The 17,835-nt window shown below is 45.5% G+C and overlaps 1 protein-coding gene across 4 annotated transcripts in view; it reads right to left on the reverse strand.

Moving 5' to 3' along the window:
• PRR5 (proline rich 5) overlaps nucleotides 1–17,835 on the reverse strand; it is a 108,446-nt gene that overhangs the window by 35,454 nt on the left and 55,157 nt on the right. For all 4 annotated transcript variants that reach the window (XM_058190539.1, XM_058190538.1, XM_058190536.1 and 1 more), the window contains one exon: nucleotides 2,734–2,814. In XM_058190539.1, the coding sequence (XP_058046522.1) occupies nucleotides 2,734–2,814 (81 nt within the window). The remainder of the gene's footprint in view (nucleotides 1–2,733; nucleotides 2,815–17,835) is intronic.

The raw sequence follows: 17,835 nt of genomic DNA on the forward strand, positions 1-17,835 counted from the left end.
GGATGGATCGGTTCTCCAAGCAAATTTAAAGCCCAAATGTTTGACGATTTGCTATGAGGATTCTCTCCATGGGAAATGAAATCCGTACTGGCAGCAAGACCTAGCTGGGTGCAGCATAGAATATTCTGCATTTATGCCTCCCTACTTGGCCTTACACATTTTCAATAACTGACTCTACCCATCACTGGGTCTGTGCATGGATTTTACTTTAGAAGGCCAGATCCTGAAGATGAAACTGAAATACTTTGGTCACCTAATGAGAAGGAAGGACTCACTGGAGAAGAGCTGAATGCTGGGAAAGATTGAGGGCAAAAGAAGAATGGGACGACAGAGAATGAGGGGGCTGGATGGAGTCACTGAAGCAGTTGGCGTGAGCTTAAATGGACTCCAGAGGATGGTAGAGGACAGGAAGGCCTGGAGGAATGTTGTCCATGGGGTCACAATGGGCCAGACATGACTTCACAACTAATAACAACAACAACCCATCACTGGGTCCGTGCATGGATTTTACTGATATTAAAGCAGGCAAAAAAAAAATTTATCCCCATCTCATTGCACAAATGGCATGAATTCTGTAATTTGTGCAAAGCTGCCATATAGACATCAGCTCATATGGATCCTATAGACCCCTATGGGAACAACACCTTACAAGCGAGGGCCAAAAAGCCAAGATGGCGCTCACCACCCTGTTATTGAAGCTGCCATCTTGACTTTTTGACCTGATCTGCAGATGGCAAGCCTGCAACTATGAGCCACGGTGGCGCAGTGGTTAAGAGTGCAGTACTGCAGGCTACTTCTGCTGCCTGCCGGCTCCCTGTAATTTGGCAGTTCGAATCTCACCAGGCTCAAGGTTGACTCAGCCTTCCATCATTCCGAGGTGGGTAAAATGAGGATCTAGATTCTTGGGGGCAAGAGGTTGACTCTGTAAACCACTTAGAGAGGGCTGTAAAGCACTGTGAAGCGGTATATAAGTCTAAGTGCTATTGCTAACAAACACAACCCATCAAAGGCAAATCACTTGTGTTGATTTATCACGAGCCGATCAAATCACAGCCAACGACCTGTGCGCTCCCACAGAGCGGGCCTGCTCCGGGTGCCATCAGCCAAACAGTGCCGGCTGGTGACCCCCAGGGGGAGAGCCTTCTCTGTGGCAGCACCGACCGTATGGAATGAGTTACCTCCTGGGTTAGGCCAACTTCCCGACCTCCGTACCTTCAAGCGGGAACTGAAGACTCTGCTATTCAATCGGGCGGGATTAGCCTAAATATTATTTTAATTTGATATTTTAGTTTAACTTAGTTTTAATTGAATTTTAAACTGTATTAATTTATTTATAATTTTATAGTTTAGGGTTTTATATCGGTCGTTTGACCGTTTTTAGTTTTAAATTGGCCGGTTAAATATTTCATTTTAAATGTATTTTAAATTTATTGTGTACATATGTGTTTTAATAAGGCTGTACACTGCCCTGAGTCCTTCGGGAGAAGGGCGGTCTAGAAATCTAATAAATAAATAAATAAATAAATAAATACTTAGAAGTGAAGTCTGGCAGCACAAGCAAACTGTAGCCATTGACTTAAAAGCCAGACATCATCACACCCCAATCAGCATCTAAAAAGCCACATACAACAGGCACTGTAAATACCACATAGAGAACAGTGCACACACACTCTGCTAGAGAGACATTCCCTGAAGATGGGCTCCAGTGCGGGTCCCAAAGCTCAGAAGACAAAACCTCTAGTTCCGCTGACTGACCCAGATTGGAGCCTGCAGCATTATCCTGGGACATGTTATATTCATCTTCATTTGCAATGATTTAATTAGGGCATCAGTCGGAACCCTGAGAGCTTTGTTGTTTGAATTATTGGATATAGATCTTTTCTTTTCTGACCTATTCTTTTTCATCCCAGTGAAATGTACTTTCAAGTACATTGGACTGTGATATGTGCATCGTCTCGGATAAATTATCATATTTTTCGGAGTATAAGATACACTTTTTCACCCCTAAAAAAACAGTGAAAATTTGGGTGCGTCTTATATACCAAATGTAGCCAAAAACGCAAGGCATGGAGGGGGCGATCGTCTATGGCAATCCCTGCAGCTAGGAACAGCTGATTGGGGGGTATTCCTGGAGGCGATCCACACGCCAATCAGCTGCTCGTGCTGAATCAGGCTGCAATAATGCGCTGAAGCTGACCTGGCTGTTTGCTATTTGCTGCAAAGACTGTCAGAGTTAGTAACTGATTCAGCAGGATTCAATAGCTTCTCTTTAAATATAATATAACACATGAAGTAAATATACAATACCGAAAGCAGGTTTTCCAATGTGGTAGTAAATACAAGCAAAACACAAGCAGAGGAGAGGAGTTTCAGTTTCAGTTTTAGTTTCAGATATCAGCACAGCATGTAGCTTTAGAACAGTTGAGCTAAGCCACGCCCAGGCTCCTTGCTGTCTCCTTCCTTGTTGCTCACACAGCAAATACTGTTTCGGTTTCCAAATAGTCTCACAAACTGACAGGATGCTAGCCAGTTGAATACTGGTAGGCAGAGGCAGGATTTATTTTTTCTTATTTTCCTCCCCTAAAACTAAGGTGCGTCTTATACTTTGAAAAATACGGTATTTAAAACTACTGCTGGGTATTAACCCATTCGGTCCAATTAGTTGTTGAGAGTGCTTAGAAAGCAGTAAGAAATTTATCTAGCAGCAGAGATAGAAAATGTTGACTTACTCACCTGACTCCTTCATTGAGATTATAAAGATCATGGTCCCCGAGGCCCTTTTTCTGAAACACAGCTATGACTCCATTCTGGATACTGCAAGAGAAATGCGAAGAAATATAGTCTGAATACCTAATAATACTCCAGTAAGCACCATTTATTTTGGGAGGCAAGAACCCCCAGCTGCTGCAGATGTTAAATTTGACTGTCAAAGGAAATGATAAAATACTCTGGAGTAGAATCTTAAGGCCAGCTTCAAATTTCCCACTAAGCTAAAACCAAACTCAGTTTCTTTTAAGATCCTGGTAACTACAGTACATTAACTACCATCTTTCAATCATCCGTTAAGTAGTCTGACTCAAATGGGGTGACATGATAACAGTGTTCCAATTTCTCAGGAGCTGCCACAAAGAAGAGGGAGTCAAGCTACTCTCCAAAGCACCTGAGGGTAGAACAAGAAGCAATGGGTGGACACTAATCAAGGAGAGAAGCAATTTAGAACAGGGGTCACCAACCTTGGCAACTTTAAGACTTGTGGACAAAGCTGGCTGAGGAACTCTGGGAGTTGAAGTCCACAAGTCTTAAAAGTTGCCAAGGTTGGAGACCCCTGGTCTAGAACTAAGGAGAAATTTCCTGACAGTTAGAACAGTTAATCAGTGGAACAACTTGCCACCAGAAGTTGTGGGTGCTCCAACACTGGAAGTTTTAAAGAAGAAATTGGACAACTATTTGTCTGAAATGCTACAGGCTTTCCTGCCTGAGCAAGGGGTTGGACTGGACTAGAAGATCTCCAAGGTCCCTTCCTATTTGTTATTCTATTAAATAATAGCATGGGGAAATCAAATTTGTCTTCCATTCTGCCCATTTTCAAAGGGCATGAAGAAGTAGTATCAACCTCATAACACCTGCTCTAGTTTGGAACAACTTTGTCACTGGTGTTAACTCTAGTCTTCCTTAAGATACTTTAGGAGCAAGCTTAACACAGGTAGTCCTTGACTTACGACCATGATGGAGCCCAACACCAACCTTTCTGTTGTTAAGTGAGACATTTGTTAAGTGAATTCTGTCCCATTTTACAACCTTTGTTGGCACAGTTGTTAAGTGAATCACTATAGCTGTTTAATTAATAACACCATTTGTTAAGTGAATCTGGCTTCCCAATTGATTCGCTACGGAATCATGGTTCTGCGCTTTAAATGAGCTGGACTGCAGCTTCCGTAGGTGTCAAAAAGATGATACCACAATGATATTGTGTACAACATGTCAGTGCATAAATACTACTGTTGCATAATTTGTGCCAACCACACCTGAACTCAGGCAAGTTATGGACTGTAGTTGCATCATTTATGCAACAATGTGTTGTCACATAGCTATCACCTGTGTAGAGGCATATGGTCACAATCTTCATGCATCAAGCTGAGGTAACAAGAATTTTCATAGACATTCGATGGACCTTTTTTCAACCCTTCTAGATTGTTCCTTACAAACTGCTATATAAATGGTGGCCTTCTGGAGTTTGTCACACATGGAGGAAGTTAAAACACGGAGCAATCCAGTTACTAAAAATTCAAGAAAGACTCTAATTTCTGATTTCACTGATTTGCATCTCATTCTCATTTTTTTAGAACATACAATTATGTCCCAACATATTAGAAACATTGACAAGCCTGACAGGGGGAGATTTATCAAATGCAACAAGATGGCGACCTGCTGTTCAAGATATTTTTGAATGAATGTACCAGAGACATCACTCTGCCAACAAAAGTGCATATAGTCAAGCCTATGGTTTTCCCAACTGCAATGTATGGCTGTGAAAGCTGGACCATAAGAAAGGCTGAGCGTCAAAGAACTGAGGCCTTTGAACTATGGTGCTGGAGAAGACTCCTGCGAGTCCCTTGGACTGCAAGGTGATCAAACTTAGAGGAGATCAACCCTGACTGCTCTTTAGAAGGCCAGATCCTGAAGAGGAAACTCAAATACTTTATCCACCTAATGAGAAGGAAGGACTCACTGGAGAAGAGCCTAATACTGGGAAAGATTGAGGGCAAAAGAAGGAGGGGACGACAGAGAACAAGGTGGCTGGATGGAGTCACCGAAGCAGTCGGCGTGAGCTTAAATGGACTCCAGAGGATGGTAGAGGACAGGAAGATCTGGAAGAACATTGTCCATGGGGTCATGATGGGTCGGACACGACTTCACAACTAACAGCAACGAAGTCTTTCCAATTGTTCTGTCTCAATATTGCAATTTTTGTTGGAGTCCAGAGGATGGTAGAGGACAGGAAGACCTGGAGGAATGTTATCCATGGGATTGCGATGGGTTGGATACAACTTCGCAACTAAGAACAACAAAAAACCAACACAGGTACTTTTTGGAGATTCTCAGTAATTGTCACAGTTGTCCCAAAGATGCTTTTTCAAGAGGCAACTGGACTGTAACAGTAACAGAGTTGGAAGGGACCTTGAAGGTCATCTAATCCAACCTCCTGCTCACTCAGGGGGCCGCGGTGTGGCTCAGGCTGTAAGAAGCCTGTTATTAAACACAGCTGCCTGCAATTACTGCAGGTTCTAGTCCCACCAGGCCCAAGGTTGACTCAGCCTTCCATCCTTTATAAGGTAGGTAAAATGAGGACCCAGATTGTTGGGGGGGGCAATAAGTTGACTTTGTATATAAATATACAAATAGAATGAGACTATTGCCTTACACAATGTAAGCCGCCCTGAGTCTTCGGAGAAGGGCGGGATATAAATGTAAAAAAAAACAAAACCCTCAGGAGACCTGTACTAGGGATTCGAACCGCCGACCTTTCTGATCGACAAGACCAGCGTCTTACCCACTAGCCACCTAGCCAGGCTGTCTTGTTTTTGTTGAAGACATTTCACTTCTTATCTAAGAAGCTTCTGCAGCTCTGAATAGCTGGATAAGAAGCAAAAACTTCTTCAAAGAAAAACCAGACAGTCCAGTTGCCTCTTGAAAAAACACCTTCAGGACAACTATTTGGGTAATAAATACCAGGATGTTGGAGGAGGCAAAAAAGTCAATATGGCAACCACAATTTTGTGATTGTGCATCTTTTTTACATGTATCAGGTAAGATTAGATTTTTTACTTGCTGATGGACTTTTATTTATTCCAGGTTTGTGCTAATTTTGCTGACTACATTCAACCCTATGAGTTTTTGATATAATTTCAACCAAACTTGGTAAACAGATGACTTTCTCTCTGGAAAAAAATATTGTGGGGATAACACACACCTAACACCCCTCAGGGTATGTGTGGTCTGTTAAGATACAGCCTGTTGTGCCTTAAAATGGCTTTCACTGTACAGCACAGTGGAGTTGCCATGGCAATGGCGTCAAAGTACTCCACAAGGGGGCTCCCTCTGGTAAGGGGGAATATCAATATTAGAAATTATGTTTGATCCGGACTTTTTTAATAAGGCTTTGATTATTTTTGAGGACAAATGTATGGCCATGATCAATAAAACAATAAAGCAACTCTGCCTGCCTGCACCACCGACACGATGTACTTCACGCAGATTACATATGAGAGAAGAACTACAACACTGAACAGCTTAGTGCATATATCGCGGACAAGAAGCCACTTCTAAATCAAGATCAGAAAAAAGCATACCAAAGGATCATGAATCAGCTAGCCAACAAGGTGGTATCATTTTACTTGACGCTTCTGTGGGCACAGGGAAAACATTTTTAACTAATTTAATTCTCGCCAAAATCAGGGCTCAGGGTGAATTCGCTCTTCCTGTCTAATACAGGATTGGGATAAATAAATACCGGGCAATGCCAGGTTAGGTAAAGGTAAAGGTTTCCCTCGCACATACATGCTAGTTGTTCCCAACTCTAGGGGGCGGTGCTCATCTCCATTTCAAGGCCGAAGAGCTAGCGCTGTCCAAAGACGTCTCCATGGTCATGTGGCCGGCATGACTCAATGCCAAAGGTGCACGGAACGCTGTTACCTTCCTACCAAGGTGGTCCCTATTTTTCTACTTGCATTTTTTACATGCTTTCAAACTGCTAGGTTGGCAGAAGCTGGGACAAGTAACAGAAGCTCACCCCGTTACACGGCACTAGGGATTCGAACCGCTGAACTGCCAACCTTTCAATCGACAAGCTCATCGTCTTACCCGCTGAGCCACTGTGTCCCCTTAATGCCAGGTCATCAGCTAGTAAATAAATAAAATTAAAAGTCTGCGATTTAAGTCACTACTGAATACCAACAACAACCAAGTTACCCTGAAGCAACCAAGCATCTGCTTCAAAGAAGATGTGCAATTACTGTACTGCAGCAAATGAAGCAATAAAATAGCATTTCTCAACTTTAACCGCTCTAAGAAGTGTGGACTTCAATTCCCAAACTTCCCCATCCAGCATTCAGTTTCCCTTTATTCTTCATGATTAAGCAGGGCATTAAATGATTTCATAAACCCTGGAGTTGTACATAGTCACCAGGCCAACTTTCTTTCTCTGATGAAGACTGATTCAATCAACCATAACCTCACTGACCCAGCCTTCTGGAATTAACTTTGAATACTCCAGCACAGATTCAATGCGCAGGGAGTGGGTAATTTATGTACCTGTTCTTTCCATTCAACAGCTACCCTGCAGCGGTGAATTTTGACAACCAGAAAATGTGTCATTGAGGTTTGTGGGCTTCTGCCTAGCTTTAGTTAAGGCTTCCCAATTCTGGCAACTTGAAGACACATGGCTGGCTGGGGAATTTCGGGAGACAAAGTCCACATGTCTTAAAATTGCCAAGATTGAAAAACACTGATTTAGGTGATCTGCGTATGCAAAACAAAACAAAAAAAAATTCATTCCATTCCAGAATTCCAGAATGTTTCATTTTTCTTCTCAATCAGGCCATTCCAGAATGGCTTTTTGTTGACAGAAAAAGATTGACAGTGTACAATGTCTGCACAATCATAGCACAAACTGGAAAAACCCAAAATGGCTGGTTTGAGTCAAAAGGTTCCAGAAAAACCTCTTCTGCATAAAAAAACCTCAGAAGCCATTGTCTTTCAGAGTTCTTTACTAGCATGAGGAAACTGGCACACGATGAGTGAAATTCCAAAACTGAACTTCCGGATTCTTTTCCCAGTTATACAAACCCCAAGAGTCCCACCCCCCTAACCCCTTTGCTGATCACATGGTCCCACGTTCTCCCAGTTCATTCGAATATCTTCTCGCCACTCCTCCTGCAGATGTGAACACCATCCGACCTTGACCGCTTGAAGAATGTTACCATACCCCTCAGGGGAAAAATGTGGCAGCGTCTGGAACCCGAAAGTCTAGTATGGTTTCCAGGCCTGACACAAAACATGTGAGAAACACCATTAACTCTTTCCTGTTCTGGAAGTTAGATTGGCATTGTCCACATGAGCTACTGAACTGGGGTGATGGCTCGCGTGCCCATAGAGAGGGCGCTGCGTGCCATCTGTGACACGTGGTCCCTAAGCAGGGGTGAAATCTAAAAATTTTCCCTACCGGTTCTGTGAGCGTGGCTTAATTGGTGGGCGTGGCTTGGTGGTCAGGTGACTGAATGGGCATGGCCAATAATAATAAATAATAAAAATAATAAAGTGCACAAAACTTGGGAGTGCACCGGTCTACCTTCTTTAAAAATAGAGGCACCAGTCTACCAATTGCCTTTTTTTGGAAGGCACCAGTCTATCTTCTTTAAAAATAGAGGCACTGGTCTACTAGCCGCCTACAGCGCTGATCAGCTGTAGTGCGGCCCTTTGAAGTGCCGCGACAGTCATTTAAGGCCATTTGCCGCTATTTCGCTACCGAGAGCTTCAGGGACAGAGAAGAGGAACAGCGAGGCGTGGGGGGGGGCAGGGATTTTTGCTACTGGTTCTCCGAACTACCCATCCCCATCACTACTGGATCGTGCGATCCGGTCCGAACCGGGAGCATTGCACCCCTGGGCCGTAGGTTCGCCATCAGGAGTATACAGTCTTCTGCTTGAGCAGGGGTTGGACTAGAGGGCTGTTGTGTCTCGTCCGATCTCACCACAGCCGGGGCCTTCTTATCTGCTTCTGAACGCGGAGGAATGTCCTAGTATGCCTCCCGGCCCCAGCCCTGGCTCCATGCCCAGACAGGCTGAAGAGGAGGAAGTATCTCCAGCCCCCAGCTCTGGCTCCATGCCCAGGCAAACGGAGCAACTAGACCTCCCTCCTCCACAGCATGTGAGCCTGAGGGAGGTCAATTGCCAACAGCTGCAGACTGGAGTGACCTCGCGTCAGAAGACTTGATAGCGGAGGCAACAGAAGGAAGGAGGGCAGGCCTGGATTAGTGCTGAGTCATGGAGCCACACCCCATGGCCTATATAAAGGACCTGCTTTCTGGCATTCTCTGAGTCAGGCAAAGTCTAAACATATCTTGCTGAAGTCACTTTCTGGTCTCCTGCCTGCCCTGAGGACTTTGCTAGGACTTTGGCAGAGCTGCAGAGGCACACCTGATTCGGATTTCCCTGACCCGGCCGTCAGCGGAGGAGTGGGACACGACAAGGGCCTCCAAAGTTCCTTCCAACTCCTGTTATCTGCTATCTGTTAAATATGATTTGAATAAATTATAGGTAAATGAATTGCCACAATGCAGTTTCTAATATTTTGCAGCTTCTGGTCCGGCAAAGTGTGAACCAGTGGCTACCAGGTCTATAACGGATTTACTGTTAAATTTGGAAAAGGCTACCTTCCCAAACCATCTTCACATTAATGTCTGTTTGTCCAGCTTCAACTATTACAATGCCAGCACTAAAGCAAAAGCATATCCCCGGATCTATTTGGCAGCTGGGCTGAAGAAGAAGAAAAAAAAGAGGAGGTACAGTATGTCAGAGTCCAAGTGCTGTTGCAGTTTATTCTGGACAACTAAATCATTCAGCCAGACATCATCTGAAGTCAGCCAAGGATTGTACAGCCAGGAGGAAAAAAAAAACCTGCTGTATTTCATGTCTGCATAACAGGACATTCTTGGAAAGATAAAGGCGGTATCAAGGTTAAAAATGTGCAATAAATAACTCCAATAAATAAAACCCTTCTTACTTGCCTACTGAAAATCTGTCCCAAAAAAAAAAAAAAAAAGCTTTTGGAGATAGAGGCCAGACAGAAAGCTATGGCTGAATTCATTTGAAGGGTTATGCCCAAGGAAAGCCAGTGCATATTTTAAAACATCTGATGTGCTTGCACGAAGCAAATGTAATTTAGGAAACAATGAGTAGGCAATACTTTGGCAAAGAGATGCATCTCTGGACCATTCTTATGTTCAAAAGCTGATAAAGCTTTCTATCCAGTTGGGAATGATTTCCACTGTGCATTTTAGTGGTTTCCCAGAAATGTCACCGCCAAAGCAGTATTTTTCCTGGAATCACTAACCTTCTATTTCCTGATAGATCAATCTTGGCCATAGAGTACATTTTGTTTATAACCAAGAAATCTTTTCCAGTTTTTCAAACCATCGAGCATGGTAGCCTGCTGGACCATCTGCACAAGATACTGTACAGCAGTGGTTCTCAACCTTTATAGTGCTGCGACCCCTTTAATACAATTCCCCACGATGTGGCGACCCCAACCATAAAATTATTTTCATTTTGAATTTATTGCGCCTGAAGCCGTATTGGCTAGCGATCTGAACTGCTCGCGATTGCCTTGAGGACGGAGGCATTAAAGCGGAGACTCCTCCCCTATTAAGTTTATCGCGCCTGAAGCCAGATTAGGCTAGCGATTGGGAGTGATTGCAGCTGGCTTGAGAGGGAGACATCAGAGCAAAGATTTCTCTCTTTTTTAATTCCTCGCGCCTGAAGCCGGATTCGGCTAGTGATTTGAAGAGCCTGCAGCTGGCTTGTGGAGTCAACCATTGGAGCGCGATTCTTCGACTCGCAAGTATACTTCCCATATTTCCGATGGTCTTAGGCGACCCCTGGCAAATCGGCATTCGACCCCCAACGGGGTCCCGACCCACAGGTTGAGAACCGCTGCTGTACAGGTTGGAAGCACCCGTTTGTGACGATTCCGCTCCTGCCTGAATGGGAGGAGTGGGAGTGGTGCTTTCTCCTATGGCTTTAAGTTTGGAATGAGCCCTCCTGAACACACAACGAGACTTGACTTTGTGTCAACTGTCATCCCAAGTGGAGACAAATGTGATGTGAAAATCCAGTAGTTACATCTGTCATGGCTGCATCTCTCCTATCCAAGCTTCATAAGCAGACAGCCTGACAGCAAGGGGGCAGGGAGGGGGAAGGGAAGGATTGGACTGTAAGGAAGAAAAGGGGCTTATGAGAAGCTTCAGCCAGCCAACGTCAACTATCTGTGCAGAGCTGGGTACGGAGAAACTGTTTCCTAAACAATATACAAGCACCTAATCAGACACTTACAAATAATGAGGGATGGCTGGAGAGTGGGGGAGGAAAAGGGAGGGAAAGAGGAGAATTTACTTTGTATTGTTTGCATGGGAAAACCTCAAATTCAGGTTATGCTACTTTGGTAAACACCTAAGCTACAGTAAAATTTACTCTCTCGGCAAAAACAAACGGCCAGGAGTCTTTCTTCGCTAGATGACTGAGTGGGACAGTTGACGATATTTGGGGCTGTGTGGGTCTTGTAGGGAAAACTAAGCTTAGAGTAAACCCTAACAAGGTGGAGGTAACAAATATGTAGGAATTCCTGAACCATTGGAACCAATGTTGGCTCTAGACAGTCACTATCTAGAGTGGGTCTGTGTTACAATGATTCCTATGGACACAAGTGTCCTTGCAAATTACCTGGTAGTAGCTCTGGCCAGTATAGACTTTGATCAGTTATGGACCTCCTTGTCCATGAAGCGTTGGGATTATAAACTCACACCATTTGTCACCTTGAATATATTGTTGACGGCTGCAACAGGATCTACGTTAGAAGCTTCAGCTGGTACAGACTCTAGCATGTCATACCTGCCATTGTGTGAGAATATCTATTTGCATCTGCTACACTGGTTACCAACAGGTTCTGGGCTCAATTGAAAGTGCTAGTACCTATATACTATATACTGTACCCGGTGGTGGGATTCAAAAAATTTAACAATCGGTTCTCTCCCTTAATGACCGGCTCGGTGGGAGTGGCCATGGTGGGCGTGGCCAGGATATGTGATAGGCAACACTCGATCTCCTGCAGGAGCAAAAATGGGGGCATGATGCACTATCCCCCATAGCCCATTAGGGGCCTAGTAGGCCTCCCTGCAGCCTCCTGGGAGTGAAAATGGGCCGCAGGGGCAGGACACACCACTTCCCACGGCCATTTTGGGCCTAGTAGGCCTCCCTGCACTTACCTGGAAACCATAATGGGGCGCGTGGGGACTCCTGGAAGAGGTGGGGAGGGGAGGGGCCAGCCAGCAATTTAACGATCGGTTCGCCCGAACCGGCTGAATCCCACCACTGACTGTACCTATGAAGCCATATATGGCACAGTACCAGATTATACTCAAGGAAATAGCTTACTGAAAATTATTCAGCCTGCTCTGCAGGAACATCAAAAGAAATCTTGCAGAAGGTCCCGCTGTGTGGGAGATGAGTAGCCTGTAGTGTTGTGGCTGCCCCTACCCTGAAATATGCTGCTCTCAGTGATAAAGCATGGCTAGTCTAGAGAAAAGAAAGACTAGGTGTGACATGATAGCAGTATTTCAGTATTTGAGGGGCTATCACAAAGAAGAGGGGGTGGGGGTCAACTTATTTTCCGAAGCACCTGAAGGCAAGACAAGGAACAATGGATGGAAATCAATCAAGGTGAGAAGCAACCTGGAATTAAAGAGAAACTTCCTAACAATGAGGACAATCAACCAGTGGAACAGCTTACCTGCAGAAGTTGTGGCTGCTCCATCATTGGAGGTTTTTAGGAGAATACTGGACAGCCATCTGTCTGAAATGGTATAGGGGTCTCCTGCTTGAGCAGGGGGTTGGTCTAGAAGACCTCCAAGGTTCCTTCCAGCTGTATTCTGACTGAAGACTAACCAGGATAGAGACCTTTAGATTTAATCCAGCCAGTTTGATAATCTTAGGCCTTAAATGGGGGGGGGGACTTGTAGGTTCAGCGCAGTTTTCCAGGTTTTTAGGTTGCTGCTCAGTGACAAAATAGCTACTTTTCAGGGGCACATTTTTATTTTGTTTTCCTGCAAAATAAGGAGAAATTGAGAGCAGGAGGCATCTGGGAAGCAAACTATTGCTTTCTATCCTATGGTCTTGGCACGGTAAACTGAAATTTGGCGGTTGGGGAAAAGGACTGTCTGGGGAGCGTTGGGTTTATTACAGATAGGAACGGTTGTATCCAAGGTGCTTTAATTCCCAAGATAAAACCACTTTTTCCCCAAACAGGGCAAAACAACCAGCTTCATGCTTTCTCTTTCTTGTAATCTCCCGTATGATAATTTAACTGAACAAGCTGTGGCTCCCAATTCTCAAAAAATCCCTTTTCCTGCCTTTAAAACTAGTTTTCAACAGCTTCTAATTTTCCTATGGGCCTGCTAAGGTTTTTACTTGAAACAGTACTGGTGACCATCTTCCCTTCACAATACAATTTTCTAGCAATTCCTCCATTTCCTATTAGATTTAGTCCTTGATTTACGACCATAATTGGGACTGGAACGTCCATCACTAGGCGATGCAGTCATTAAGTGAGTCGCACCGATTTTGCTACCTTTTTCGCTGCGGTCGTTAAGTGAATCACACGGTCATTAAGAAAATCCAGCTTTCCCCATTGACTTTGCTTGTCAGAAGTCCCAGAAGATCGCAAATGGTGATCACGTGACCTTAAAATACTTCAACTGTCACAAATATATAATGCCAAGTACCAAGATTCTGATCATGTGACCATGGGGATGCCACAACAATCTTAAGTACATTGGACTGATCATAAATCATTTTTTTCAGACCCATTGTATTTTTCAAAACAATTGTTAAGTGACTGGGACGTAAGTCAAGGATTATCTGTGTGAGGTTTTATAGCCAGAAGATGAAAAAAGCTGGAAGAGGAGAAATCCTTCTAGGATTGCTGAGGTGGCGCAGTGTTTAGAATGCAGTATTGCAGGCTAATTCTGCCGACTGCCAGCAGTTTGATTGTAATGTATCTTTAAAAGTTTTGGCGGGAAAATAGCACGTTGCTGATTGGTTGAAGCCTCCGGCTAAACTGTATATAAAGAGAGGTTTTTCCCAGCACTGGCTGCTGGGTTCACCATATAGTAAAGAGCTGTTGTCACTATCCTGGTCTCCTGCCTCGTTATTGCCCAAATCTAACACTGGCGACGAAGGTGGGATCTCGAGGCTAAGAGCGCCAGGAAAAGAGCTGAACTCACCAGGAAGACGCGAACCCAGCAAACAAGGGGCGGAAAGCAGCGATGTCCGGCTACACACCGCCAACGCCATTCGACCCAGCTAAGGAAAAATGGGGGTCATACATGGCTCGTTTCGAGTGTTTCCTCGAGGCGAATGAACTTCAAGGAGTTTCAGACAACAGGAAACGAGCGTATTTCCTGAGCCACTGCGGTCCAGAAGTCTTCGACACCGCAGAATCCTGGCGGAGCCAACGCCGTACAGTCGGTACCGTGGCAAACTCTGCAGACTTTATTGAAAGCCCATTATGCACCAACGCTGCCCAAGTACGTGCAACGGTTCGAATTCGGGGAGCGCAGACAGCAAGAGGGCGAGTCCATCAGCGCATACATGGCCGCCCTGAGGAAAGCCTCAAAACATTGCGAGTACCGAGACTTGGATGAGGCATTGCTGGAGCAACTCATCCGTGGGGTCAGGGACATCCGTTTGCGGAGGTGGCTGCTGTCCAAAAGCAACCTAACGCTGGCAAACGCCTTGGACGAAGCCAGGGCTCACGAGATGTCTACCCAAGCGGCGGAAACCCTACAAAAGCCGCTCGCACCAACGGCTGGTGCGAAATCAACCCCGGTCCACAATGAAGAAGTCCAGGCCGAATCGGACGGTGAGGAGGAGGAAGGAGTCTTCCACACTGGAAGGCCGGAGAAAGAAAACCGGGGCGACTGCGCGAGTTGCGGAGGGCAACACCAACGACAACAATGCAGGTTTAAGGATGCCACTTGTCGGCGGTGCGAAAGGAAGGGGCATCTAGCACAGGTCTGTCGAGCACCCCAACCTTCCCGCCAAAATTCAAACCGGCCAATCAGAGCGCTGGAACGCGAAGCGCCCGCGAGTGGTCAGTTTAAAAAGGCGCGAAGTTGAATCAGACTGTCGTGAGAGTGGGTCACGCAGCAACACGCCTAGAAAAAAAAATCTTTACGAAGCCAAAGATTGAGGGGGTGCCGTGCCGATTGGAGGTGGACACCGGCTCATCGATCACGATCATGTCCTGGGACACTCTCGTGAAAGCCTTACCCGCCATCGCAAAGCGCAAACTGCAACCACAGAAATTAAAGGTACAAGACTACCAAGGAAATCGCATCCCTGTTCGAGGGGTAACGTCCGTCCACATCAAGAATGGATCATACAAGAAAACTCTGCCCAGGAGACGACTTCCGGTATCCAGCGGCAACGGACGTCTGGAAGGCTTCTCCTGCCTCCAGCGCCCGAATCCGGCCGCCGCCGAGGCCCCCAGGGGCCAGGTGTTCCGAAAAGGACACCTGCCGCACGGACGGCTCGCCAGGGGTCCCCCAGCCGACATACAGGACTGTGGGGACCGATGCTGGCGCGTCCTAGGCTCGGCGGGGTTCGGAGGCCACAGGCCGCGGCCATTATTTTGGTCGTCGCCTGGGCCGCTGTGCCCGGTGACACCGGGGCATTGGATTTATAACTGCAGCAGCCTGGTGGTGAACAGGAACGGAGAAGAATTGAGGAGGAGAAGGAAGGGAATATCGTAAACGTGAGTGGACTGCTCCGGAGTGCGGGGGTTTTCTCCCCTGCGGTTGGAAGGAGCACGAGTTATTCTGGAGAGAGGAGAACTTAAAATAAGAAGATTACCGGTTTTGTGGAGCTCTGGAGAGAAGAGGTGATGGAGAAATTTAGGAGGGAAGGTTTGAGGCCCCTCCTTCTGGGGAACAGTGGTGGCGTCCAGCTTCCGCCTTCACTATGAGAATTTTGATGACATCACTTCCCTTCGGCTTCCTGGTTGACTAACTGTACTCTGGACTCGTTGCTCCTGTGAGTGCCCCCTGGTGGATCCGGAGGAAATTACAAGGATACTGTGCTTGCCTGAGGATTTTGATTTTTTTTTTCAAATGGCAAAAGGTCAGAGACCAACTGCTGGAGAGATGGAGAGAATTCTGGAAAAGTTATCCAACATGGACAAGAAACTGGATGATTTGCAAAGAGGCCAAACGGAAATAAGAGCAGAAATTGTGACTATCCAAAAGGATTTAAAGGATACTCAACAAGTCTCAGCAGAAAACAAGCAGAAAGTGGAAGGTCTGGAGGGTGAGATGCGGGCAGTGCAGAAAGAGAGGAGACGACAGGCAATGCTGTGCTTGGACTACAGATGGATAAAATGTCTTATTTCCTTAGGTTTCAAAATTTGGAAGAAGTGGACCAAGAAGACTTGAGAGATGTTGTGACTAAATTGTTGGGAGAATTTCTTGGGAGAGGTGTTGATTTCATGAATTGGGATGTGGATCGAGTTTATAGAGTTAATTAACAATATGCACGCACGCATGCAGTTCCCAGAGAGGTTCATGTCAAATTTGTGAGAAGAGAGACGAGAGATGAAATTCTTAGAAAACATAGGAGTGGGGCACTGATTTACAGGGGCAGGGAGATAGCCATTCTGAGGCAGATTCCCAGACAGGTACGTGAAAAAAGAAAGAAATATTATTTTTTGTCAAGCAAATTGTACCAGAAGGAGTGGGCTTCAGATGGCTGATGCCAGAGGATTGATGATTTTCCGGGAGGGCATTACGAAAAAATCAGTACAATTATGGAGGCTACGGCCTATGTGGAGGAACACAAAGCCTTCCTGGAATCAGATGACCCAGGAATTGAAGAAGGGAGGTTATAGATCATGGGGCTGAGCGGCTGCCGCTGTTGCGGCCCTGGAGTTGGGTCAGGCTGAACCCAGAGTTCTGAGATCCAAAACTAGGAAGTGATAAAGATATTTGGGATTGTGTTGGTTTTCCTTATTCTCTTTTGTACGATATTCTGTTTATTCTTGACTCTTCTTTATTACGTATTTAAAATTTGCAAACTTTGCTACTTCGTGTCACCTGCTTGCCTTATGGCTGTTGTATGTGTTAAAAAATTTGAGTAAAATTCTTATTTTAGATAAGAAAAATGAAAATTTACCATACCTGATATGTATTTGTATAAACCTTTTTTGACTAATAAAAACTTTTTGAACACAAAAAAAAAAAAAAAAAAAGAAAACTCTGCCCATCACCATAGTCGATGGGACCCTGCCAAGCTTGTTGGGACTGGACTGGTTCCGAGCATTGGGCATGGGTGTGACTGGAATCTTCAGAAACGAGATCGACCTCAAAGACACACTCGTGAAAGAATTTGGGGACGTTTTCAGAGACTGCCTGGGCAAGTACACGGGGACCCCTATCTCTTTTAACTTAGACCCCCAAGTTGCCCCTATCCGTCTAAAGGCTAGGAGGGTCCCGTTCGCCCTAAAGCCCAGGATTGACCGGGAACTGGACAAGCTAGTAAACCAGGGAATTCTAGTGCCAGTTGACCATGCTAAATGGGAGACCCCTATAGTCACCCCAGTCAAACCGGACGGGTCGGTCCGGATTTGCGCTGACTATAAGGCAACGCTTAACAAAGCGTTGCAAAAGAGTGCTTACCCCGTCCCGGTGGTACAGCACTTACTGCACTCAATGGGGCAAGGGCAAGTTTTTGCCAAGCTAGACTTGGCCCAAGCCTATCAACAGCTGCCCGTAGATAGCAGCACAGCCGAAGCGCAGACAATTGTGACTCACAGAGGGGCTTTTAAGTGTACCCGGTTACAGTTTGGGGTTAGTGTGGCTCCAGGGTTATTTCAGAACCTAATGGAGCGGCTACTGCAGGGACTACCAGGGGTGGTACCATACTTTGACGATGTACTGGTATCCGCTGAGAACCTAGAGGAATTAGGGGTAAGGCTGCGAAAAGTTTTGGGCATTTTCCGGTCTGCCGGTCT

Source organism: Ahaetulla prasina, chromosome 7 (genome assembly GCF_028640845.1).
Source record: "Ahaetulla prasina isolate Xishuangbanna chromosome 7, ASM2864084v1, whole genome shotgun sequence".
In the NCBI taxonomy this organism is placed as follows: Eukaryota; Metazoa; Chordata; class Lepidosauria; order Squamata; family Colubridae; genus Ahaetulla; species Ahaetulla prasina.